Here is a 26,500-nt window from a genome sequence, read left to right on the forward strand (position 1 = left end):
AGCAGCAGAGCAGTGGGTTGCTCAGCTGTAGTCCTGTCTCAGGCTCCTTTCCTGCATCCCAGAGGAGCCGTGGAGCCAGCCTGGGGAGCGGTTATTCTGAGCACTCAATCACATGGTCTTAGAAACACCTTAATAAACCCTGACCAGCAACGCAGCCAAGAGCTTCACCTCAAAACAAAACAGCTACCCAGGATCTCAACACCGCAAAAAAGGGTCTCATCCAGCTGAGAAGATAGGAACTCTGGTACCCAGCAGAAATGACAGACAAAAGCCCCTTCGAAACAGATATGCTGACGCTCACACGATTCGTTATGGAGAAGGGACGCCGCATTAAAGGAGCGACAGGGGAGCTGACACAGCTGCTCAACTCCATGCTGACTGCCATAAAGGCCATTTCCTCTGCAGTCAGAAAGGCAGGCCTTGCCCACATGTGAGTCCTACCTAGCGATACGGGGAGGAGGTAGAGAGGCAGCTGCTTGCACAGCAAGGCTGGGGAGAGGGATTCAGAAATACATTGGAAGTGTCTCTTTTAAGCTGAGTGACTGTAGACATGAGGTCAGAGCCTGGATTACCATGAGTGGGAAGTGGGAGATCTGTCTTTTTGGATCATTTTTATATTGGGTGAGAAACAGACATTTAAACTAACTGCCATTCTGTAATATTTTAGTCTAAAAATGTAACTTCAATGCACTGCTCACCTTGTTATCCCTTGTAAATGTTGATACTGATCTAGTTTTAAATCTGCTTTGAATTTGCAGAATATCACACCATGATATTTTTAATGCAGAATATCATACCATGATATTTTCTGCTAACATCCAAACCTGGTGCTGAGCTGTGCAAATCAGGGCTTGGCTTATCTTGGGAAGTTGATATTCTGCCTGACTGCAGTGTAAGTAATGGTCTAAAGCAACAGCCCTGTAAGAAATGCTACACGCTGCCACGCATGAGTGCATGTCCCCTTCCTTCCTCAAGTAGTATTAGGATTACACGTGGGGAATCTGAAAATGCCCTATATGAAAAACAAGTGTAGCGATGTGGCATCTAGTGATTTAGCAAATGGAATGAAGAATTGCCTTAGTAAAGCCTGAACTGAACTGTTCCTCACAGGGCTAGGTGAAGGAGACATCAGTGAGATTCTTTTAATGGTGATCTATCTGAAGCAGTTCAGTGAGCTGGAATGTCCCAATAAAATTATGCATTTAAATAAATATACAGGTTCTGTTATGTATTGAAAGATATGTTTCTGTACATGCCTGTGAGTCTACATACGCATACATGCATAAAAACCACAGGGAATATATTTATGTAAGACAGTATCTGTAATTTTTTCTAACCCCTGCCCCCTCCCTTCCATAACACCAAAATGTATGACACTCAGGGGTCTCTGTGCTTCTGTTGACTATTTGGTCAAAGTCCTCCATGATCTTTGCAAATCATGAATTCAATTTCTCAGTACTATCACTACAGGTATGGACCATAATATGTAGAGAATACATTGAGACATACTCGAAGATAATAGCAGCATCAGGCTCCTATGCCCTAACTGCTAAACTGTGCTTTATCTCTGCACCTGCTTGGGTGAAGCTCAGCTGTTTTTCCTCCCTGACTCAGAGGAACAGTTGCTTTTATCTCATTTTCATCTTCAATACGCAACCTCTGAGGTATTTAATAAGTGGGAAGAATCTCTATTTGATAGATGAGAGGTAGAATAGCCACCTAGCCTACAGGACACACTGTGCTGGATGAAGCTTCACTTCAGAAAGAAAACATCCGTTATGGTGAGGAGCAAATGTCTCCCTGTGTAAACAAAAGTTTCAGGTGATGAACCAGAAATATCTGAAGTATCCAAACACACAAATTAGTAACTTCCACCAGTCAAAGTACTGCAACTAACCATGAAATTTCAGAAATTCCTATGGCAAACTATCAATCATGGTGACTGGCTTGCATCCGTGAAGTTTGAGCTCTGATTTTTTTAGCCCCTTCAAACAGGAGACTGTGAAGTGTCTTTAATGTTAAAGACTCAGCATTAATATTTAACAAATTTGCCATTCAAAAGTAAAGGATGACTTTTCCCAAGCCATAGACTTGAGCTGGGAATGTGCCTGAAAACACACTAACTGGAGAATGGGTGCTTAGCACTCCCTGAAAATCATGGTCCTTTCCAGTATCTCAAATTTGGCACTCCAAAATAAAGAGCCCCAACAGTTCAATACTTCTGAAAAGCTCAGGCAGCTTTGAGCTTTGAGTAAGACAAAAGACCTGCCCTTCTCCCAGCTAAAGCCTGCTGCTGACCAACATCCTAGGGATTAATTACTTGCCCCTTTCCTCTTCCTTCCTTTTTTTTTTTTTTATAATGAATAAAAATGCTGTATCTACACCCTGTACAATTTTTTATACTTCTAAGAGGCCCTGACCATGCACAGAAGGTCTAAACAGTGCTTCCTCAACAGGGAATTGCAAAAATACATATACTGCTATACACTAGATCATTACTGTATTGCTAAAATCAGGTTAGAGGACAGAAGCATCATCCTAACTCAGCCAAGGATTACTAAATAAAACAGACCTTGATCTTTAGATACAGTTCAGCATGGGGAATCGTCTGAGGGTATCTTTAAAGCTTCTGCTTTTGGGGTGGCTGGGCACTGAGTGGACATGGATTACAGGACCATCACGGAGCTCTGAGCAGCCAGTGGCAGAAAGTCATGCAAGTGCCAACTGCCCATTCTCTTCCCTCAAAGCTACTGCCAGACACTTTGTGGGATGACTAGGGAAGTCCGGCACACAGTGGCCAGGCTGTGGGCTCTGCTTCTGGCCTGGAGAACATCCAAGCAGGAGCAAAAGGACTGAGGCACAGCCCCAAAATGATGCCATTGCCTTTTCTTTTTCTCATGCACACTTTTGATTTCTAGCAGCAGCAACCATCTCCTAATGCACCTTAGCAATTCGATCTAAAGGTTAGAGGTGTAGGAAGATGAGAGGAAGGAGCCACCTCGATTTCTTTTTTCTCTAAAAGCCCATAACGTTGGCCTCCCTCAGGTTTCTTAATATTTTTACTTTCCTGTAGGTTTGGTATAGCTGGCACTGTAAACGTGACCGGTGACGAGGTGAAGAAGCTGGATGTATTATCCAACTCCCTGGTGATTAATATGCTCCAATCCTCCTACGCCACCTGCGTCCTGGTCACCGAGGAGAACAAAGATGCCATCGTCACACCGAAAGACAAGCAGGTCTGTGCGGCTCCTGCCGCCAGGGGTTACGGGCTCAGGCAGCAGCAGATGGCACTCTCGTTTCAAGTATGAAACCTGGGGCTGGCCCCACAGCCAACCCTTCCCGGGGGAATTCAGAAAATTTGCACCATTACTGCATTGTTTTGATTAATAACTGTGGTGGATGACATGGTTTCAACAGCTAAAGAAGCTGTGGAGGGTGAAATTGCTATTAAAGTTTTTTTGTGAGGGGGGGGAGAATAATTATTTTTGAGCTTGTTAATACACCCCAGATCCCAGGTGTAAAGTGTACTATTACATTCCCTTACCACCAGTGTAACGGTTTTGGATTACATTAATATTTAGGCAAGATAAAATGAGATGAGGGGCCAGCAGAACCGGGTTTTATGTTACATGCCCAGAGGAAACACCTGACTGCTTCATCTGGATTCCCCCAGGAGAGGATCCTGTTGCTTACACTGATATAACTTATCCTTTCCCCAAGATGTTTTCCCTCTGCTGCCTTACCCTCAAACCTCAAATCACAGGCAAAGCCTTTTGTTCATAACAAAATGTAAAAAAACAGAACACATTTGCTGGAGGAAGATGTTCACTTCCAAAATGAGTCCTTAGCTTTCAAGAGATTTCTTGCATTGCTTGGCAGCAGAGGAGTGCTCCTTTCTACCATCACATTTTGTGCTGCTCAAGCAGAAATGTGCCCTCTCCTATTTCTCCGGCAGGCCCTGCAGGGAGTGGGTGTCACTGTGCTCCAGGGCCAGATGGGTCAACAGTGCCGCCTTCTCTGACAGGCTGTGTGCACTTGGGGCACTAAACACAGTCATAAAAACATGGGTTTTGTCAAATAAAAGGAAATAATAGTGCAAGACTACATATAATTTAATGCTTCCCTTGCAACTCCTGTTTTAGGGTAAATATGTTGTGTGCTTTGATCCCCTTGATGGCTCATCCAATATAGACTGCTTGGCACCAATAGGAACAATATTTGCTATCTACAAAAAGGTAAGAGAATGAATGAAGCATGCATAGCATGATTGACTTGGTAAAAGCAAAATGTCTTGGGCATATCAATTTGCTTAGTTTCTTTCCTAGGTCTTTTAAGTGTCTTTGGGATCAACAGAGCCTTAGAAAGGGTAGAAGAGGTAACACTTGAGATTCATGTGTGCTAAAATGCTGCCTGAATTCCCAGGAAGGGGACACTCAGTCCCATGAAATTGTTAGGAGGCAGCACTTCCCTCCTCCAGACTCACAAGCACTTAAATAAAACCCCGTCAGCACCAGGCAGGTGGGTAGCTGCTTCAGTGATGCCCTTACTCTCTGCAGGAGAGCTGAGGGGTGTCTCAGCGCCTACGACTCACTCACTGTGTTTGTCTACCCAGATGGTGGCTGGGGAGGGCTGACGGTCACTGCCCAGATCGTATCATGGTCAGCAGTGTGGTGGCCTCCCAGCACAAGTTGCTTGGCCTACTATGGATGGGAGTTTATAAGCAGACTATCAATGGGGGCCACCAGAGGCTTGAAGGAACCAGTCGCCTACAGCTGCTGGTGCACTGTCTGCATGTCTGCTCCCATGGGGCTGCACAGAATAGCAACTGCACAGCCAATTAACAAACATTAATAGTTAAGAGTCATGCCAAGTCTTGTGATTTGATTGCTAATCTCCCAGCAGCTGGTGTTTTCCCTAAAGCCTGAGCTCAGTGTCATATGACTATGGGAGACCCTCAGCCATTACTGTTGTGAAGTAACATTTACAGGACTTGTGACTGCAAAGAAGTCTTTGTAGACTCAGATGCTACACTTCAAACATGACGATACATTTTTAAAGCTCTCTCTCATCTTCTAACTCTTAATTTTCCACTGGTTATTCCTCTTTTTTTTTACATTTCTGGTAGGCAATGCACTAATCATCACTGTTGAGAAGATGCATCTACTAGTAAACCGAATAGTTCAAGCACATGGCACAAGCCAAATGCTGGTATATAGCTGTCCACGCTGTCAACAGTTAGTACAAACCCCCATCACAGGTGCAGCCCAGACCAACAACACTGAGATGATGCCTGGGTATGGCTTCTGGAAAGAGCAGCCCAGGGACTTCCTCCAGTACTGTCTACCACCTTGCTTTTTGCAGGGAAGAGAGCTTAGCTGTATGGATGCAACCAATGCCATGTGCCCTTATGGTAAGCAAAGGGGCCCCCATTCTCTTCACTTACCTGTCTAGTCTAGAAGACATTTGCAGCAGACAATAGCTGAATTGTCCACTGTCGCTAAAGCTGGTAAGCACCATCCTACAAATACTAAACATTAGCTTTCTCTTTCTAAAAATATCAAATTACTCTGCATAACTACAAGGGCAAATGCTCAGTGTGATTAATATAACTTAGCAGGTTGAAATACAAATTAGATTTCTCTACCGTCTTTAACTCGCCTGTTAATATATGTAAAGACTGCAGACTCACAGTCTTCTCTAGGGTTCTGTTTCAGAACAGAACAGAATTACCAAAGAACTCATGTCACTCCCAAATACTCGAGTTTTCAATTAATTTTCTGAACCTTCCTTAGTTGTTGTTTTTGTTGTTCTAATATACATTAACATATTTGTTGTAAACATTGTTTCTAAGTTCTGGTTTTCATGTGGGTGGATACCCTTCAGCAATTCATAAGTAGAAAATTACTTTGCTTTGTACAAATGCTTCATATCGAAATGAAAACACTGCTGCTAGGATGAAGCACAGTTCATAAATTACATAAACAACTTACCATTTTTCCCTGAAAAATTAGAAACAATGTTGAATTTACAGACTTTCACTTCCGTAATTCTTTCTATTAAAATGCTAATTCCAAAATACATGTTAATTAATGCACCTTCCTCTCAGACAAGACAATTTCATAGCCACGCTATTAACTTTAAACACTATTAACTTCAAAGTCTTTGAAATAATTAAATAATAATGTGCTTTATGGATTGTTACTGAAGGGTAGTGTAAAAGGAATAAAAGTGAGATGTTTATCCCAGTGGATGAGAACCACTTAAGAAAGAAAACACAATTTAAGGTTCATGAACATCATTTTTTAAAAGCTAGAACTGTAATTTCAAAGGATGATCCTTAGCACCTGTCCAATATTCAGTATCTTCCAATTCTCAGATGATTGCATGGCTGATTTTCTCACTGTGTTACCACCTTAGCTTCATTTCCAAAGGCATACCCTCCACTACTGAAATATTTGCCTCACTTTAGCAGAAAAATGTAATCAGCACTTTTCTACAAAGGCCAGACTTGGCCAATACATCTCAAACTTGAAAATGGTTCTCTGGCTGCTCCCAGTCCAGAGCCATTGCCATGGTGGCAAGTAACATTGCCTCTGGCCAGAAATGCACTGCATCAGTTTCTTGGAGAAAACCACCAGGAAGTAAGTGCCGTCTTAGGGTTTTATTTAATTTTCCACCTGGCTTTTACTGTCTGAAGCATGGGTGGTATTGTTAAAAAGACCAAAAACATTCAGAAAAGTGGGGCTGAAAGAGAAGCCTCGCTGAATCAGCTGAAGCCAGGAGCAAGGGATATGGCCCTGGCAGTCACTGCTGCTGAGGGGCTCTCAGCTCATGGAGTATCAGGATGTGGTCACAGTAAGTATTTTTTGCTTGGATTCTTCCCAACTTTTCATCCCACTGAGCTGAATCTACAACTTTCAGTTCATACTGCACATATATGGTATGAAACTGCTGCTTTGTTTCATTCTGGTTTTAATTTGTAACTTTGCCCAGTGCTTCAGATGTATTTTATTCCTCCCTCTTCACTGTCTTGAGGACAATGCCCTTCCCTCCATGTGGTCTCTCACAGAGAAGGTGTAAGAATTCAGGGCAAATGCAAAGGGTACTCACGAAACACATGATACAAACGGAGACCTGGAAGCCAAGTCCTTCCAGAGCTACTCCCACTACTAGAAATCCCTCATGTGATGTTAGGCAAATCATGCATGCAAAAATTTTCAGACTCAGGTATCACCTGATGGTACCCCTGTAGCCACACTCCGCAGGCCTTGTTTCATCTGCTTCATACCAACAACAAGCCAAAGTGACGGTGTCAACACTTGGCAGAGCTTCTCTGCAGTCCCCTTGACTGTTTCAGTGCTTTGCATAAAGAGCTCTAAAAAAATTTCACCATCACCATCTCACAGTCAAAATATAATAGAAAAGAAATCCATCTATGCACCAGAAAGAAGTGAAAACATTCAGCAGCTACCAGACTCTACTGACCAGCTTAATTCCCTGGTTTGTTTCACAATACATGGTACTTGGCAGGACAAAGCTCCTGCAGTCCCAACAATGAAGTATCAGCTGATCTGTAGCTTTTTTACATTCTGTCTGACAAGCTCTGCAAAACGTTTGTCTGAGACAGCTTTCTTCCTTCCTTTTGGAAGCTGGCTCTTGGAAACAGTGTGAATGAAGAATGAAAACCAAGGGTATTCTGCCCGACTGTCCATCTCCTGAGGAAGAAGTTCCTCTGTTTTTTTTCAGAATAATCAATAAATATGTGATTTCTCAACCATATAAACATAGAAAATGTATTCAAGAGAGAGGACTGAAAAGCTCATCTCAGAAAAATGTATTTTGAATCAATATCATATGTAAACAGCAACTGTGTATGCTGTTTATACACCATGTTCTATAAACCAAACCTCTTTACTGTATTTATACAAAATTAATTTTTATTCAATGAGGAAAGCATACAAAGAGCTAGGAGAATCATAATATCCTTGCAACTAGTTGTGTAAATGTATGTTTAATTCTGCATTTAATGTTGCAAACAGTCTACTGTAGACAACCATTGTTTTTGATGTTGAGATATATGTGCCATGGGCATATATTTTTGAAAGAGAAGATGCTGTGTAGGGTGTAATAGTTGGTTCTGTAAAAGATTGTTTAGCAAAGCACTAGCCACTACTAGTCAGTATTCAAAAATATACAAACAAGTGTTTTAACTAGTTTTCCTTCATTATGTGCATTATAACCTCTCTGAATAAGCAGCTTGGCACAGAATAATTCCAAGGGACTGCATACAAGATGTATTTGCACATGGTATATTTCAGGTCCCATGAAGAGCTGGCTGGCAAGTGGATTTTTTTTCTACAAAATAAATAAAAAAAAGAAACGGCAAAATAATGATAAAAAAAAGTTTTGATCAAAATACAGCTAAGAACTGTAAGCTAAAGTAACAAAAGTAATAAAATCTTTCAGCTGAAAATGAAAATACTTTACTGTAGAGCTACTGTCTTCATATGCCAAGAAATATGTAATTTTGGTGTCCTACATCTCACTTTTCCTCTAGAAGCTGGCATACAATAATTAACAGGATCCCCAGGTTACCCTTAGCTTTCTGCCCTGCTAGGACCCTGATGGGCACCCTGAGACCTCCTTGCCATGGGGCACACCAGAGAACTTCTCTGTTAAGGAGAGATGTTTTCCTTTGGAAAATATCTTTGGAATCCATTCATGAATTTTTAAGGAATTAAGTGGATAGTCACCAAATATTTCATTTCCTACACAAAACAGTATCCACTGATCTTTACTTTTTTATCCAGGTATTTAGGGCTAGACCTGCCGTTTCTATTTAGCTGCTACTCAACCTAATCAAACCCATGCAATCACTGAGAAATTGTCTGAGTCTGGAACAATAAAATGCTAAACCAGGGCCTGAAGTAAGGATCTAAGGGGGTTCTCATTTTAATTCCTCATGAACCACCATCAAAATATCCACAGAAGACCTACCACAACAGACCAGCTTTTAAAGAAACGTTAAAATCAAGCATTCCCTGACCATGTTGTAGTCCCAGGAGGTGAAGACTCAAGCCAGCCTTCCCAAGTACTCTTGGCTGTTCCCTTTTCTTACTCTACCAAACTCTTGTACGCCATGGCTGAGGCACACCCCTAAAGCTGGCTGGAAATACTTGCACCAGGTCTGCTTGGGGTCTTGTTGTTCAGTGGTAACCAAAGTGCTAAATCAAAGTATAAGTGTTGGAAATTCATTAAAAGCCTGAAGTACGTTGCCAGGTGAATGTTCTAGGGAGAGTTATACCTGCACACACATACACATTACATATGCAAATGCAGTTGTTATTTTATGTATAGTATGAACATTTACATCACCTCAGCTGCCCATTGCTTCACCAGCAGAGGCCAATGCACAATCCTGGTTCTATCATGTTGCACAATCTACCTTTTTATTCTGCATTACTGGAAGCAATTTTTCTGTAATGTTAATTACTGTGTTCGCCTCACAGTTATTCCCTCTGAAAGGTGTCAGTGTGATAGCTTATGTTTACATTTACAGAAAATTAGTATCTCTGTTCTGTCTCAGATTTCTGATGTTCTTGAATAGACTGGGCTGTAACGCTAAGGTATCAGCTTTGTTGCAGGTATTGATTGCATGACATAGATAAAATAACAAACGCTCAACATTCTGTTCCAGCCTGTGCATGTACTTGTACCAGACTTGCTGTGACCCAGTGGGGAAAATCTCTCTTTCGGTTGTTTCAAAGGCCTGCATAGACTCAAAAAGGAAATCTGCCCCTTGTTATTATTGAAGTGTTGTTTTGTTGTTTCTTGTAAGAATTTAACCTTCAGTCCAGAGGTAATTTTTCCTCAGGAAACAGATGATGAGCCCTCTGAAAAAGATGCTTTGCAGCCTGGACGCAAGATTGTTGCTGCAGGCTATGCCCTGTATGGCAGTGCTACGCTGGTCGCCCTCTCGACAGGGCAAGGAGTGGACTGCTTCATGCTCGATCCGGTACAGTCATGGTGTTAATCACATTGCCACTATCTTTTAGAGCTTTCCATGCTTGGGTTTACTAATTTTTGTTACTCCCTGACTGTAACCTAGGCAATCTGTGCAATTCTTTTTTTCACCCATGTCCTGGAGCATCCCACTTCCACCTTACAAATATTTAATAACACATGGTTATGTTCGATGCCATACCTCTGTTTGTTTGTTTCTTCTACTCAGTGAAAGAGAGTTTAAGTCAAGCAGCATTTGAAACCCTGTTCATTCAAACCAAACTGCTGGTTTGCAGAAACACTTAAGAAAATTTACTCTGAACAGTGTCTTTGCCTCCACTTACAGGACTCCTTTTTCTGTCTGTAGAAGAACCTCAGCATGTTCAGTGTTATATAGTCTGGGACAAGGACCATTTTTTGATACAGTTCATGCAAAGTGAGTGATGTCAGGTTTCCTGAGTGCAATTTAGTTTTATAGCTAAGTCCTCTAAGCTGCGTACCCAACAATTTGCAAAAGCACAACCATACCCATAGAATTGGAGGACATGTGCCCCCCCGCCAGTGCCCAGCCCAGCAGCCCATCAGGTGTTACTGGAGGCATGCAGAAAGGAAACTGCTCATTAGAGAAACCAGCACTAGATGTGGGCAATAACATGAGGTGGGGGTGGGGTTGGATAAAAAGGTGTAATATTACCAGAATTCCTTTTAACATTTATAAATGGGCCCATTCTAAGTGGGAAAAACTGGGAGAGTAACTGCTCTGGTTAAAGACAGTGGAAAAGAAGGTGATAATTGCACTCAAACTGCAGACAGCAACACCTGGGAGCAGCTGACCACATTCACTTAAGGTATCTAGACAAGGCAGGCAAAAAGAGTTCAAAAATCAGAAGGCAGTGTAATTTCTTAATTTGCAACCTTATGATACGTGGACAGAGATTCACAATCCATCTGCTTTCAGGGCTGACTGATGTTCTTTTGATACAGTTGAATTGTTTTTTATAGTACCAATGTGACAAGTTCTTATTAACTTAACACAGGTTCTGTGCATTCTGCTCTTTTTGAAATACTGTGAAGCTATACACAAGTCTAGCACTGAAAACACCAAGCTGTGCTAGCGTTTCTGCCATCTCTAGTGCAACACCAGTAACAGAAAGTCAACAAAATTTTTCTACTGCTTCTTAATGTGCTGCTCTATCCTGTTCTTCCATAGGGTCTCGGTGAATTTATTTTGGTGGACAGAGATGTTAAAATCAAGAAGAAAGGGAAGACATACAGTCTCAATGAAGGTTATGCGAAGTATTTTGATGCTGCAATGACAGATTATTTACAAAAGAAGAAATTCCCTGAGGTAAGAAAATATTAGCGCTGTATTCTTGCACTGTGCACTGGCAAGCACTGCATTCCATGCAGTCCTGGCTGATGGGAAAGGATTTGAAGTCCTGGATGAGTTCAGCCCACCATAACCCTTTTGTGCCATCAGGTCCATTTTGGGTATGTATCTGCTGTGTTTTTTTCTGGTGCCCCAACATCTTTTATAACTTAGACTTAGGTAAGTAAATTCATAGCTTGTTCGTCACTGTGTGGAGGAAAATGTGCTGTACATGAAGAACCAGTTTTTTTAAAAAGCTTCTGAAACCATGCCAGCGAAGTGTGGATGTACCCTTGTTTTCTAGCTTATCTGAATATGCAGTTCAGTCATATGCACAGACGGGCATTTGGGGCTAAATTCCACAACACTGCCCAGAAGGTGTTTACAGGGATCTGGGTGACACCCCCTTCCTGTACCTGCTTGGATCTGAGAAATGCATTTATCACTCTTGCACTGTCTGCTTGCATCATGTGGAGCATGAACCTATCCACAGATTGAAAATAAAAAAAGGTGTGAGGCACAATTTCACTGTATTCTGTTGTTAAGAGGATTATATTGTGTCCCTCAAAGGGGTAAAGCTGAGAACATCCCATGTCTGATGAACTTCCTTGTGGGGACATACAGCTCTGTATGGCCTCTAGTCAGTGCTAGGAGGATGCAACACAAACTCTCCATGTGGAAAGCTGGAAGGTCTCTAGAAAGTGTGGCTATATGACCAGTAAGTCACTACAAAATATGGTGATGTGGAACAGCTCAGGACTGAATTTTGCCAGGAAGCTGGTTTTAATGCTCTTTTTTTTAAAAAAACAAAAAACCAAAACAAAACCAAAACCCATAGGATTATTTTTTAAGCTATTATTTGCCAAGAATACTTATACAGGGCTCATGTAAAAATTGATGTATCCAGTAGAATACTTCAGGGTGCTGTACAAGGGAAAAGTAATGAATAAGAATTTAAACCATAGTCCTGTGAGAAGTTCCTTCTCAGCTGAAAATCTGAATTTACTACATTCGATATAGCTGCAATGCGACCTCTTCTTAAAACCTCTTTTCCATATTACCCAGATTGTAGCTACAGAGGGTGTCACATCACAGCATTTTAAATATATTCATTTTGAATATTTGAGGCTATTTCGAAACTTCAAAGCCTGCTTTCAGTCCAGCTGTGAGAGAAGCAGGAGCCCCAACACAACTTTCATACTTCCTTAAAACTAAGCCAGCTGGGAAAGAGGAGATCTGTGCTTTTCATTATGTTCACGTTATGCTGAGCTATGTATTCAGTATAATGCACTAACACTGGATTTATTAATTTGTGTTTTTGCAAACCACCCAAGTGTTGTTTAAAGTGAAACTCTTCAATAAATCATCAACCCCAGACAACCATAAAAAGACTGAAAAGATTTCAAACTCAGTGGAAAGACCGGACAGAGATATTTCACCACGGGCTTAGTGAGGACAGCTCCTTCAGGTGATTCACTGAATCCTTATGTTAGGACATACAGGAAAAACCTCATTTGCAAACACTATTTTATCTCAAATCTGTGCTTCATTTGAGGAAAATCTATTGAGAATGTGCTGCTGTGCTAATGCAACAGAAGTTGGCAGAAGGTGTTTCTGTTATTTTAAAGCAAGCAGCACAGTAGTGCATGGATTATTTGGGGCAGGGGAAGCCTCCTCAGGGGTGCTCAACAAGCACATTGCTCTGCTTCTCTGAGACATAGGGTTGTCTGTGTGAGAAGGGTCAAGGCACCAGTGTCACGGCTACAAAGCAGAGGGAAGGGCCCTGCCCACCTGAAAGCTTGTTATGAACCTGAGTTTTGGAAACAGCATAACTCAGTTCCTTGATTTAAAAAGGACATTATATTTGCATTGTGGGAGGACAAGAGAGAGAAGGTGTTGCTACTTTTCTGTAGCATGAAACCTGCTTCCTGGCATCATCTGTAAGCCTTACCAAATACAGCTACATTGGTGGATGCTCCTGCCTTCTGTGCAGCACCCAGGTGGAGCATTACACCGCTTTGGTCTTTGTCTTCCTTTCTTCAGCATGTACAAGGGCAGTGGGGGGTATCTGCTGGATACTCCCTGCCTCTGACTTGAGGAGGAACTGATGTGTAGGTCATGGGGGATCCCTTCTTACTCAGGCAGATCATTCTCACTCTATGGCCTTCTGGCTGCTAGAAGCCAAGACACTAGGCATTAATTTCAGGTACTCATCATGTTCTTATCCCTTTTGTTCCTTTGATCCTACTTCTGTTTCCTCCTTCCTGTGGTTCTTGGTCAACATGTTGTTCAGATGACTCTAATATTGCCACAAAAAAACTGGGAAGTTAAAAATACAACAGGCAAACAAAGTAGGATGTTGTCCACAACATGTCCTGTGTTCTGTATTACTGTCATTGGTGACCAAACATTACAATCAATATTTATGTGGAGAGGAGAGACTTTCCCTTACTATCTAACAACAGCATCCCTGATCAGACAGTTTGAACTACAAAGCCATGTTGACTGTCAAAGTTTCTTGTGGACCACCATTCTCCTAAGGTATCAATACTGAATTAAAAGCACTGGAAAAGTGCTGCTGTTGTGCAGGCCAGCTGTAAATCTCCTACCATTGTCATGTAGATCTTAGTAGGAAATATTATCTAGACACATCTCTTCTGGAATGAGAGTCCAGAGTAAAGATAATTTTTTGTTAAGCATCACAAAATCTCCTGCTGCTTAGCCAGCTTGAAGAGCAAGCTGCTGTTTGTAAGGCTGCCTGTAACACATGTTTGTGCCAGCCTGCACCGTATAATGGGCACTTGATAGGCCAGAAACTGTTTCTGCACAAGTATCACTCTTAAGTCCTTCCCAAAGTGTATTCTTCCACCAGTAATGCTTGCAGGGCCCTTGCCTCAAGCTGGCACTGATTCACTGATGGTAGAACTCAGATGCTGTGGGCATCATTGTCCTTTGCTATTTCACCCGTTTTTATCTTTGCTTCCTATAGCCACAATAGAAGTTGAGAGTCTTGTCACAGCTTGTTGGTTGAGAGCCATGCAATGGAGACTCCCTGGTTAAGGATTTGTCTTAGCAATGCCATCAAAAACTTGCCATCAACAGCACATTTCAGCATGAAGCATTCTTCTGGAGCCAGCCCAGGTGTGCCCCAGTGATATAAAAAAGCTAATAAAAACACCGTAATTTTGTCACCATAACTGTATGTGGAGCAAGGGATGCAGGGTGCTGCTGTAGTCTGTAGGAAAGAGTTTTTTCCCCCTGCTCTCCTGGTCGCTGTAGTTATGCCAGAAATACAGTCTTACTCTGCTGTGGAGGAGCATAGCCTTTAGAAATCAGTACAATACAGAAGTGAGAAAGTGACTTACATCACATTGTGAAGAAAAAAATCACAGGACCTACCTGTTATGAGCTATTTTTGTTCCTCTGGGTTAAGCGAAAAATAAGCAGGCAGAAGGGTGAAAGTAAGAGCAATCACAAGTTTACTAAAACACCACGGATGCTGACCAAGGAAACATCAAGGCTCTCCAATTCTTTCATTAGTATCAGCTGAAGCAGCATGGAGTGCTCACTGGGCAAACACACGGTTTGGCACTACTCAGAACCCAGGATGAATCTCCCTAACATTCATGTTCTGTTATTTTGTTCGAGAACAAAGCCTTGGCAATATGCCAGCATGCATGCAACACCTATTAACTTTCTCACCTGTAATAAAAACGTCTGGGTGACTGAACTGGAGAAACAAGAAGTAACATTTCTAGTAACTAGAAGGATTATTAATTCCTCCCATGCACGTAGCTGTAAGCTAAGGGAAGTGAAAATTTTGTTTCACTCTGTCCTTCAAGTGATAACTGTACCAGAATAGAGGAAATCCTCTTCTGTATTTTTCTTAGCACAGTCTCAGCAGGTTTCTAGCAGGTGAATTTCTGTCAGGGTAAGAAGCAACTAAAATTGTCAGTGGCATCTCATCAGCTTCACCTAACACTGTCCATGCACACATATATTGTGTAAATGACCTGCACACGAATAGGAAATCCAGCATACCCTAAATGTATCTGGTTATTTGTACAAAGGTGGCTCAGCTGTGTGGATCACCACCAGTAAATTTCATACATGTGGGTTGCAGACTTTTAATTTGATAATGTCGTGGAAGCAGTCCTTAGCAGTCTGCTTCAGGGCCTGTTTATCATCAATACACTATGACTTTTCTTAATGTTTAACAAACTTCCCTTAAGACTTGCTTCATCACCTTCTGAAACCTTAAAAAGAGAGCTCTTCCTTTGACTGGATTTTTAAATGTACTTTTAAACCATAATCATATAATCATGCAATTTCCATAATTGCAGGCTTGCATTGGTGTCTCTCCAACACCTCTTAAGGTGTTTTTTTCTGACCTCAGATTTTTACAGTTGCAAAGTCACAAGTGCAAACAGTTGTGAGATGGAGAAGCTATCATTTGAAGTCTAAACATGTAATTATTTGACGGTAAGCCATGGAAAATAAGGGGTCAAATACTTAAAACATATTTTCTGTTGTTCCTGGAAGTAACAGGGCCATGTTTAAACAAACTAAATATAAAAACTCCAGGCTGTGCCTTACCCATCATGTCTACCATACTTTACATTGTTTTCCTCTGAATTTTCAGTTCTAATGTGTACAAGAAGAAAGAATAATGGAAAACAGCATAAGTGCAGTCGAACAAGGGTTATCACCTAGGATGGAACAGTTCTCTGTTCCAGTTTTACTACCAGCTGTATCAAATATCCAAGTCTTATATTTAGTGGATTAGGAGTCAACTTCTTAGTGTTGTATGGCATGATATTGTGCAATTTTATGAGAATCTCTTCCCATAAAAGAGAATCAATATCAAGACTTCACAGTTGCATTGAACAGTTTGAAAAAAATATTTCAAAATAGAACTATGTTTTTCTCTATCTGTTTTTTCCTCCCACTTGTGGATTCTTTTTTTTCCCAAATAACATCATAATTTTGCTGGGAAGGGTGACTAACTTGTGATGTCTGGAGGTCTTGGGGGTGGCATTGCTGAACAAGTTATTTATGTATTTCTCTGGATCTACTATTAGCACAAGGTGAGCTTTGTAGAAAGCACTAAGATCATTTATTAGAAAACTGACCCAGACAGAAAAATCTGCAGAGGTCTTTTCAACTTTTAACATTGCAATACACAAATATATGTATGTGTATTAAATGTGCATGAAGTCCCAGTCTCTAGTAATTTTCTGGGGAGGAGCAAATTCTTCCTCTGCTTCATTGAAGACAGAGTGAGAGGTATCAAAAGACCAACAGACTTCTTGGCATAGTAGATTTTGAAAAGCTTTCCTTCAGTTTACATTTGTATTGTGTATCTGCCCTTCATAAAAGTATGGTGATGCATCACTTTTCTCAGGTGGAGCTTATTTGGTGTACATAACTTCTATTTGTGCAAGATACCTTTGCTTGTCTTCTACCTTTCCTACCTTACCATTTTTATGACCAGTAAATCTGAGACTGGTATGAATACTTCCCTGTCTGCTCTCACTAAAATGACCTGCCCTTCAGCAACATCACTTTCTAAGATGAAAGCAAGGAAAACAATATTCATGAATAAATTCCCATCTCCCAAACTAAGCTGCAGAATGAATGCTACGACCAATCTCATACCTTGACAAATAAGCTAGAAGGAAAAAGCTGGAGTCCTCTGGGAACCATCTGGACGTGTATTGAAAAGTAACATCCCTCCTCATGCTTAGGAACCAGTGAAGGATCAGCAATCAAATGGGTACCTTGTTCTGATAATGCCAAGAAATTTTCAGCCACTGTTAGTAGCCATTGCTTTTCCACACTCTAGGGGTTGATACCAAATTGTGCACTCAAATTATGGGCACCCTGGTTTCCATACTGTGAATGCAGCTCTTGAAAGTGCTTATTTTAGAATTAAATATACAATCACTACATCTTACAAAATGCTTCAGGCTGGTTTAGTGTCCATAAGCAAGCATTGATTTAAGCAGCTTTGATTCCTGTTTCATAACAAAACTACACTCTGCCATGCTACTAGCTGTCTAGCCTGGTAGATATAATGCTTCACTCTGTTTTCCAGGATGGCAGTTCCCCGTACGGCGCCAGGTACGTGGGCTCTATGGTAGCTGATGTTCACCGTACGTTGATGTATGGGGGGATCTTCATGTATCCTGCTAATCAGAAGAGTCCTAAAGGAAAGGTAAATCACTTGACTTACTCTCTGGTGAACTTAGTCAACCTGATACCTCTGGTTTTCCCAGAGCGTAAAGGAACAGTTTAGATACATAAACAGATAATAATTTTCCACCCCTGGAGAAAATTATTAATGGATATGATGGTCAGCAATCAAATTTAGGCAATTGCCAATTCAGGCCAGAAATCTTCCAGTGTACTTTTATATTACAGACTACTCAAATGCTTTTCACTGCAACCAAGGGCTTTATTCGTTTTCCTAAAGAGAAACATTTCAGTACCACAGAAACCTGTTGAGACACCTATGCACCGCTGGCAGTTAGCAGTTACATCACAGGCCTAAGGAAGACCTGTGCACTTCATACTGGCAGCTAGAGTCCAGGTGGGATATGCTGAACTCGAGACAGGGTTTTTGGCCAATGTTAGACAGCTGAGTTTGCCTACCTAACATTTCCAAAGGACGTTAAACCTACTATCACCAGACCTGCAAATACGAGCTTCTACTAACTGATCTGAAAACTTCGCCAGTGGAAGGTGCTTCACGCGTGCTAAGATGAGTATTCTTGGAAAAGATGATTATTCTTGGAAAAGATGATTTCCCATTTGGACATCTGTACAAAACACACTGACTGAATGAAGTGCAATGCAATCCAGTGACTCCCTGAATCTGCTGGGTCATGGACGATAGTCAACCTCAACTTTTCTCCTGCAGCATCAAATATCCTTTTGTTCTGAAATCTGAGTTAAACTATTGTTGAAAGATGAGAAACAGGACAAAAGAACAAATGTACGAAGTACCTGTAACATTTTACAAAAGTCAAGATTTTCAAATGACTTAGCCAACATTGACTATTGGATTGATCTGGCTTGGACTCCCGTAGTAGAGAAAGTAATGAAAGAAGCAAAACTGTACTATCATCGTAAACAAAAATTTTCTTCTTGCCTTCTCAGACTTCAGGTGTGTACAGCTCTTTTCATATAAACCTCTTCTTGCTGGAGAGGTAATGCCTTTGTGGTAGGTGGCGTGACCATCATCCTCCTGAAAGACAGTCCATGCACTTAGAGAGCTGATAGAAACCAAATGTCACTGGAATTGATCCAAAGGCTTTAGAGTAAATGCAAATGACATGCATGTAGGCCCTATCATCTAGAGCTCCTTCTTTCAGTTAAAAGAAGAGTGAAAACAAAATGCTCAATAAGCAGTGCAGAACCAGCCAATAAATAGATATTCTTTTCAAATCAGGTATGTTAAATAATATTTTTTATGAATGTAAGATTTATAGTTCTCTGTTAGGTGAAAAATGTTAAACCTATCTGAAGACAGAGCCCATTTGAAGACCCCTAAGTGTGACTGCACTACACCCTGAAGGAAAACTGCTTTTCTTAAGCCACGTAGTCACAGTTAAGCAACACAAACTCCACAGTGGTACAACAAAGGTTGGGCATGCACTAAAGAGAACAAAAAAGGCTATTGGTCTTGTGTTGCCTGTCACATGGAGTCCTTGTACCAGAAGTAGCACTTCAGTGGCGTTTAAAGATAAGAATGAAGGTAATATGCACTATTTAAATTTGTGATATAACATGGTTTTATTACAAACAGCGTGACAAAGGAATGATGGCTAGTAAAATCCTGAGTCCAACCCATTTCTTTGTCTCCACATACGGTTGCACTCTGTCACACTTCCTTTTCCCCAGAAAATATTCCCTCTTTTGCATATATGAAAAGCCCTTCAAACACAATACCTACTAATGTTGTTGTGCACGATCATTTCATAGACCATCAAAGATTCAACGAAACCTACAGAAATAATGTCTGTTAAAAAATAACCAGATACCATCTATACCCTTTTAAACACAGAAACTTTTGGCTGATGTCCCAAATTGTTTGCATTCCACCAGAACACAGGCACACCAGACGTAACATTTTTAAACATGTGAACAGATACCAGGGTCTAAACCAAAAGTGCCTCTGTACCAAAAGGGAAACATTGCTTTTAATAATTACTGCAGTTACTTCTGAAAACATAGCCACTATCTAGATGAGTTCAGGCCGCTAGTATCTATTCACATTTCTGAAGAGCAGCAATCAAATCCTGAAATTTGAAACTGGGCGCATCAAGTTTCAAACTCCAAAATACCCTGACCAAACACAATGTGATTACCCCAAGCTTTCAGGTAACATGTAAAGCCTGTACGTGAGCAGAGATTTTGGCTTTTCTTTCCCAGTACTGTTAACTTAGCTGGCTTAGATGTTTTCCTGGTATTTGTGGGCCTAGCAGCTGCTTTTGACTTTTTTGACAAAATACAGCTTCACTGGTGCTGCACATCAGTATGTCAGCTTGGAAACAATGGTGGTGACGCTTGGATGCAGGGTCAGTACACTTTTCCTTGAAATAGGAGGTGTTAAGGGAGGTGAGAACAGGAAAGAGAAGAAGGAGGAGCTGCTGAGAGACATCACTTGGTGTTGGTACAGAATTTTCCAAAATCACAAAAAGTTCTGGCAAGTCCTTTGGTGTAATTTCCCCCAAAGGCAGTCATGTGTTCTCTTTCTTTCTAGCTCCGACTCCTCTACGAGTGCAACCCAATGGCCTTCATCATTGAGCAGGCAGGTGGGATGGCAACTACAGGGACTGAGGCAGTGCTGGATGTGAAACCTGAGAGTATTCACCAAAGAGTCCCTCTGATCCTCGGTTCTCCAGATGACGTGCAAGAATACCTTGCTTGTGTACAGAAACACAAGAGCAGCTAAAGTCCTCATCAGACTTTGCTCATCCGTCTTCAGTCTACAGGAAAAGCCATACATTTCAAGATGGTGGATTCCAGCACTTCCCACCCATCTCTCAGTGAAAATGACACTTTGTGAGAACAGGAAAAATACTGAGAATGGCTGATGAGAAAAACCAAAAATTTCATTTCTCTTTGCAGACAAACATAAAAATCCTCTAACTCTGATTTATGCAGTGCAAATGTAGAGACAGACACCTGATTATTAAACAGAAGTGACTTACTTTATATAATATTAACAAAAGGAAGTGGGCTGTATCAGTACACCCATTTGATCTGAAGCTTTACATCTGACATTAGATGATTGGCATTGTTTGGGGCAGGATTTTCACATCAACATTCGCAATGCCGTTACCTGGATTTTCTGTCAGAGTTTTTGTTGCAGGTGCTTTTTATCTTGACAGCCCTGAGAAGAACAAAAGTCTCGAGCTGTCTGAAACAGTTCTAAGCTCCAAATTATATATGTCCTGGGTAACTAATAAAGATGAAAAGGCTACAAAATTTCCAGTTATTTCAGTTCTCTTCAGAAGAGGAAAATGCCCCGTGTTATTTACAGACAGGTAACCTTCAATGGCACAAATTACAATAAACCATTGCTATGGGTGTGACACTCAAATTGTGCCTGTCCCCTGTTTTTCCATTGTCCTCTGCAACAGAGGATGAGCTGTTGCCACCAAGCCACCGTCACACCTCCATTTGCTTTTATTTTGAAAGGTTCTCATTTCAGATTGAAGTTTGCCATTTTATGCACATCATACTGGCGTTCCTAATCACCTCCAGCACATCTGTCCTGTTGATGCCCTAGTGCCATGTCTCAGGCTTGACACCATCTAAGGAGATCAGGAATCGCAAAAATTATTAATGAAACTAAATGTGTGATTATGTTAGGTGATAGAGGTGTGAAAATTGGGCTTTAGGTTACTTTAAGTATTAGACATCCTGATGCCTCTATAGCCCTCCTGCCTTATTTCACAGATGTCCCTTTTGGTGACCATCTTGTTGTAAGCAACTTGTGCCCTATCTGCTCGTTTTCACCCCCACTCCACACCCCCAGCCAAGGCTATATTAAGAACACTCTTGAGAATTATATTAGGACATAGATAGGAGTTCAACGTACTGCTGCCAAGAAACTCCAGTGGTTATTTTTGAACTTAAAGCTACGTTCTATTCTTCATAAAGAAGAAGCAGGCTAAATAAAGGCAGACAGAAAAGTATACAGGACAGGTATTTACCCTCAGGTGTTGTTATCCCAGGGGGTCAGGATGTGATTTCAGTACTACTTCAGGTATCAAAGCACTCCTTCTGCAGGTCTTTGTCTGGCACTCTTTACAACTTAACAGTAGCAACTGTCTAGAATCAGCAAGTACAGCATGTGCTTGTTGTGCTTGTTTATTCCGTTCCTCCTCATGTGCTTCCTCAGTCTCTGCTATCAACAGCAAAACACAAGCAACACTTAAATCCTGGAGAATGAGGAAGAAGCAGAAAAACCTGCAAGGGCTTAGGTAGTAGACAACTTTATACTGCAGAACGCAATTGTGCGCTCTGACTATGAAAGCTAATAAATCAAGTTTTCCTGCAAACAAAATATGCACATTGTGTATATGTACGCATCTATATGTGTTTATACATATATTTTATACATATATAGTCATTCTCTCTATCTCCCCAGCAAACTCCATGTAAAAACACAAATAGTTGTTGATGTCAACAATTTATTGAGAAACTCTATTGCATTTTTTAAATCTGAAACCTGAAACCTGAAACCAAGCACAGTTCAGGGCTAGTCTAGCTAACAATACCGGTACTGCATTAGAAGAAAGATAACCTGATCCTGTTTCCAAGGGGCCGAAAGAGATGACAAAGGACAGAGCAAGAACATGGATTTGGTACTCTCCTATATAAACACAGGGCCTCTAAAAATTACTACTTTTGGGGGAAATGCTGAAACAAGTTTGTATTGCAGTGGGTATGCACACTCTAGTGACCAGGATCTGTGTTCCTGTGTTGGCAGTCTGCACACTGCAACGCGTCAGTCATTCAGTGCCCTAGTGCCAGCAGAACAGTGCCTAAGTTGCCTTCATTTAAGTATGATTTCGCAGCAAAACCTGCATATAATCCCAGGTGCTACCCTTCCCATATATATATGTGGGTTTTTTTTCCCTGAGTTTGCACCTGAAGCACCTGTTAGTGGAGGAGCTAGTGCTGGGTCACTGATCTGAGAAACAACTGCTGTTTGGGTGGCTGTTGATACCTAAATAGTAACATCCACATTTTGTGGGCTCCCGGGTGGCTGGTATCTACAAAGAGATCAGTATCTTCACTGTATAAACAGCCCATGCAAACCCCAAAGCGAGATTAGGAAACCAGCAACTTTCTCCAGTGTGAACTCTGGATTTTCTTCACCAGAGTCCCCTTTTGACCTACTACACCTACACTGCTGTCTAAGCACTTGCTTATATGTTCTCTGCTATATCTAGCACAACCCTGCAATCAGACTGCTCTACAGAGTCCTTCTTAAACCTCAGGATAAGTTTGAAGTTTCCCTTTCCAGTGCAATACCAGTTCAAACTGTTTCTCCAGAGCTCTCTGACACAAACCGCAGGGTGTCTGTGGTGGTGGCTCACCACCCACACAGCCCTGGCGATACTGGGCCACAACTTCCCTTCATGGTCAGGGTGCCTGAAGGCATGCAGACAGCTGAGAAAACAAGATGTAGCATTTTTTATTTTTATTTGAAAGTCCAGATCTTGTATTTAGTGGTTGGAATGGTGAGAAAGGGGACACACCATGAGCTGCCATCAACACTACTGGGAGGAGCAGGAAAGCTGGCACGGGCCAGTGCTCATGACGAAGGCACTCTGACTCCGCTTCTGCATACAGAAGGTGGTGACACCTGGTGTTATTCCTCGGACAGATACTCACATGATACAAAATGGAAAATACATGGAAACATCGAGTACATGAAGCAACAGACCCGCATTTAAGTATTAGTTCACACATGTGCCTTTCTATCAGTATTTAATGGTTTCCTGGCATAAACAAATGCCAGCTTGACTTCCTATTACTTTTGGAAGAGGATGCGGAAAGGAAAATATACTAGTTGTACTGTGCCCAGTATGCAACGAACATGACTGTTCTGAAGGCACTGGTTTCTGACTTGTTGCCAAATCTAATTCCTATTTCCAGTTTCAGGACACCTTTGCACCTATTTCATAAGTAAAATAAAAGCAAACTACCTAAACCTAGCGGTATCCAGTAACACAAGCAAACACAGAAATTCCACCAGTCTCTAATAAATAAGCAGTTGTTCACAAATTACTTTGACTGGAAATTTAGTCTGAACAGCCAGGCGTAGAGAGTTGGCCTTGTGACTGCAATCATGAGACAGGGATCAGAGAACAGGTCGGGGCTGGCAGGCGTCCCACCAGCCTCATGGCACCCAGCCTGCCTGCACTGCTGCCCTGCCCACCCTCTGCAGCCAGAGGGTGGGCAGTCCCTGAGACAGCAAGACAACCAGAGTGGAGATGCTGTGTGAAATGTTGGATCAAATGAGACTTTAAGCATTTGTATCAGGAGCCCATACTTCATTCAGCTTTCCACAAAACATACACACAGGGATTTTAGTTGGTTTTTTAATAGAGCCAACTGATATTTCTGGAAAAACCAGGTAAGACTCTTCTTCATTTATAAAATGGAAGCTAATTACAGACAGAGAACAAGAAAGAACTCTTAGTTTACCCAGATTATACTACCCAGCTAGGCTCACTGTGAGAAAAGGGTGGTTGGTACCTATGGAACAGAAGAGAGGGATTAACAGGAGCAAAGGTGATAAATTCATTAACTCCTGCAAGACTGCAAAGATGAAATTACCTATTTTCCAGAGATATCCAAGGCCCAAACGTGGTTAAAGCACGGAACAGAATGAACACAGAGACACAGGATCTCCACACAGTTACCCAGAGGTACAGAACCCCAGAAGTTTTGAGAAGAGAGTCACCATCATTCAGACTTCATGCTATCGTGGACAATACTCACAAACTCCATGCACTGCTACTGAAAACACTTTCAAGTTTTGTTCCTAGCTTTCTGCAAATACAGATGTGGTTTCAGGAAACAGAAAAATAAAAACCTTAAGCCATGCATGTGATGTAATTCCACTGAACTGATTTTAATACTTCATGGAGATAGGCGACAGATACGTTTTCCCACTGAGCTCTGCCCTGCGGGAGTTGCTCTCACCTGATGCAATGATTTACATCAAGGTTTTTTCCAGGACACCGTTCATCAGGAGTCAAGCAGGTTTCTGGTAGCAGCTTTTGCTGCTACGACCGATGAAGGGAATTTGTGAGCCAGCTTGCAGCGGGTGTTGGCTAGGTCAGCTATGTACTCACACACCAATAAACAGAGCTTGGCCTAAGCATTCTTGTCAGCTGCTAGGCAGGTGACCCGGTGAGTATTTTATCACTTTTGAAGAGACACCTCCACGGACATCTCAACACACCTGCTCAATCACCCCATCAGCTGTGCTAGGGCTGAATGTGTGAGGCCAACCTAATCCCAGCCCGGGGCAGGACTGTTCCAGATGTCTCATCGATTCAGCATTATGCTCAAATGCACTGTCAGCACATGCCCGGGAAAGCAAGAAGTCAACTTCTCCCCTCACCCTGCCGCTGCAGCACTGACATCACGATCACGTGCTGTGAGAAACCTAACTGCGAGACACCAGTGCGCCGGGTCCGTACTTACCGAGTGACACACTATCTGTGTTCCGCCCTTTTGATTGCCTGGTTTCCTGTTTTGTTCCCGCACGGACAATTTTCTCCCTCTTTTAACAACTCAGCATGATTTCTTATTCCAGCACAGGAAGATAAAAAGGAGACTGCTCAAATGAAAAGCAAGCAGGGAGGATACACGGAAGGGTCATGCAGCAAATGTAGACCTGAAATTTAAACTCAGTAAAAGAGCAGAACAGCGGTGTTTACCTTTTTAGCTCTGCCGAAGCTACACCGAGAGAAAACAAACCCAGAGGAGGAGGCTAGCCTTCTCTCAGAGGCACACACACAGCTGCTAATCAGCTGCACAGCCTCTGGCAGGCAGCCTCACCGCTTTCGCTCTTTTTCCTCTTCCACTCCTCAGTTCTGTGTCAGTTTAGATTAAAAACTTGGTGAGGAGGGAGGTTCCCTGGCTTTTGGATATACAGAGTGCCAAACAAAATGGGACGATAAAGTTCGTTGAAATGTCTGGAAATGCTGCAACTGAAATAACACTTCATAACAATTCCTGATGGGTTTCCTGTGACCACAAGTTTGCTTCTGAAATGCTGTATTATGAGAGGAACGTCATCAAAACTTGTAACAGCACTGTATCAGAAAACAGGTCCCTTCCAATTCTTCCTGTGACTAGCAAGCAACTAATATCAAAACGGCAGCAGTATTTATCCTTAACCTTTGCATAAAGCCTTGTAAATTATATATAAACACCAGCAGAAGTTTCTTTCAACTACAGGAGAGTATTATCATAAATCTTCAAGAGCGAATGCAATTTCATGTCAGCGCTGATGTTTTCAGTATATATTACCTATTTCAAAAATACCCTGCCATCAGCCAGTGTTTCATATGCTTGAATAAGGAAAGCAAACTGCAATACCAGCAAATGTGGCTAAGCAGAAGGAATGTTAAGAGGGCTATTGAGATGAACTTGCATTCACAATTCTCGCATTGCTGTGGTGTTATGGTAAAAAGACTGTGGTATGTGCTTGGCCATACACATATCTAGCAAAACTGGGCATTTGCAGACACAGCAATGAACTGTTCAGCGTTCTGTTGGCAGCCCTATATAATTTTTTTCTGTGACTTGTTAACCAGCCTCATAAAATGGTATATTACAGAGATGCATTTAGAGATGCACTTCCTTTGCAAGTGGGGAAAAACCACCTGTGACTTGGCAGCTCTAAAGCCACCTTTATTTCATTTCACTTTTGGCTTTTAAACAAAAGCAAGGGTGTTCCAAGACATGTGCTACAGCCTCAAGGAGTTCTCAACATCTCACTTCAGCATCAGCTTCCCAGACACCCTAAGCCAGTTTGAGTGTCTAACAGCCCAGCATTTATTTTAAACAGTTTTATGTCACTGCATG

The 26,500-nt window shown here is 41.7% G+C and overlaps 1 protein-coding gene and 1 long non-coding RNA gene across 2 annotated transcripts; one reads left to right on the forward strand and one right to left on the reverse strand.

Moving 5' to 3' along the window:
* LOC121081067 (fructose-1,6-bisphosphatase isozyme 2) lies at window positions 1-20,355 on the forward strand. Its single transcript, XM_040579744.1, has 7 exons — window positions 1-430; window positions 3,074-3,236; window positions 4,143-4,235; window positions 9,875-10,015; window positions 11,213-11,350; window positions 17,469-17,588; window positions 20,139-20,355. The coding sequence occupies exons 1-7, from the start codon at window positions 258-260 to the stop codon at window positions 20,328-20,330; spliced, it is 1,020 nt and encodes a 339-aa protein (XP_040435678.1). The 5' UTR covers window positions 1-257; the 3' UTR covers window positions 20,331-20,355.
* Window positions 20,348-25,716, reverse strand: LOC121081068. Its single transcript, XR_005825574.1, has 3 exons — window positions 25,112-25,716; window positions 21,598-21,791; window positions 20,348-20,436 (listed from the first exon to the last, which is right to left on the reverse strand). It is a non-coding gene; the product is annotated as an uncharacterized LOC121081068 (long non-coding RNA).
* Window positions 25,717-26,500: the final 784 nt, after the last annotated feature.

The sequence above is a fragment of the Falco naumanni genome, chromosome Z (assembly GCF_017639655.2).
Source record: "Falco naumanni isolate bFalNau1 chromosome Z, bFalNau1.pat, whole genome shotgun sequence".
Classification (NCBI taxonomy): domain Eukaryota; kingdom Metazoa; phylum Chordata; class Aves; order Falconiformes; family Falconidae; genus Falco; species Falco naumanni.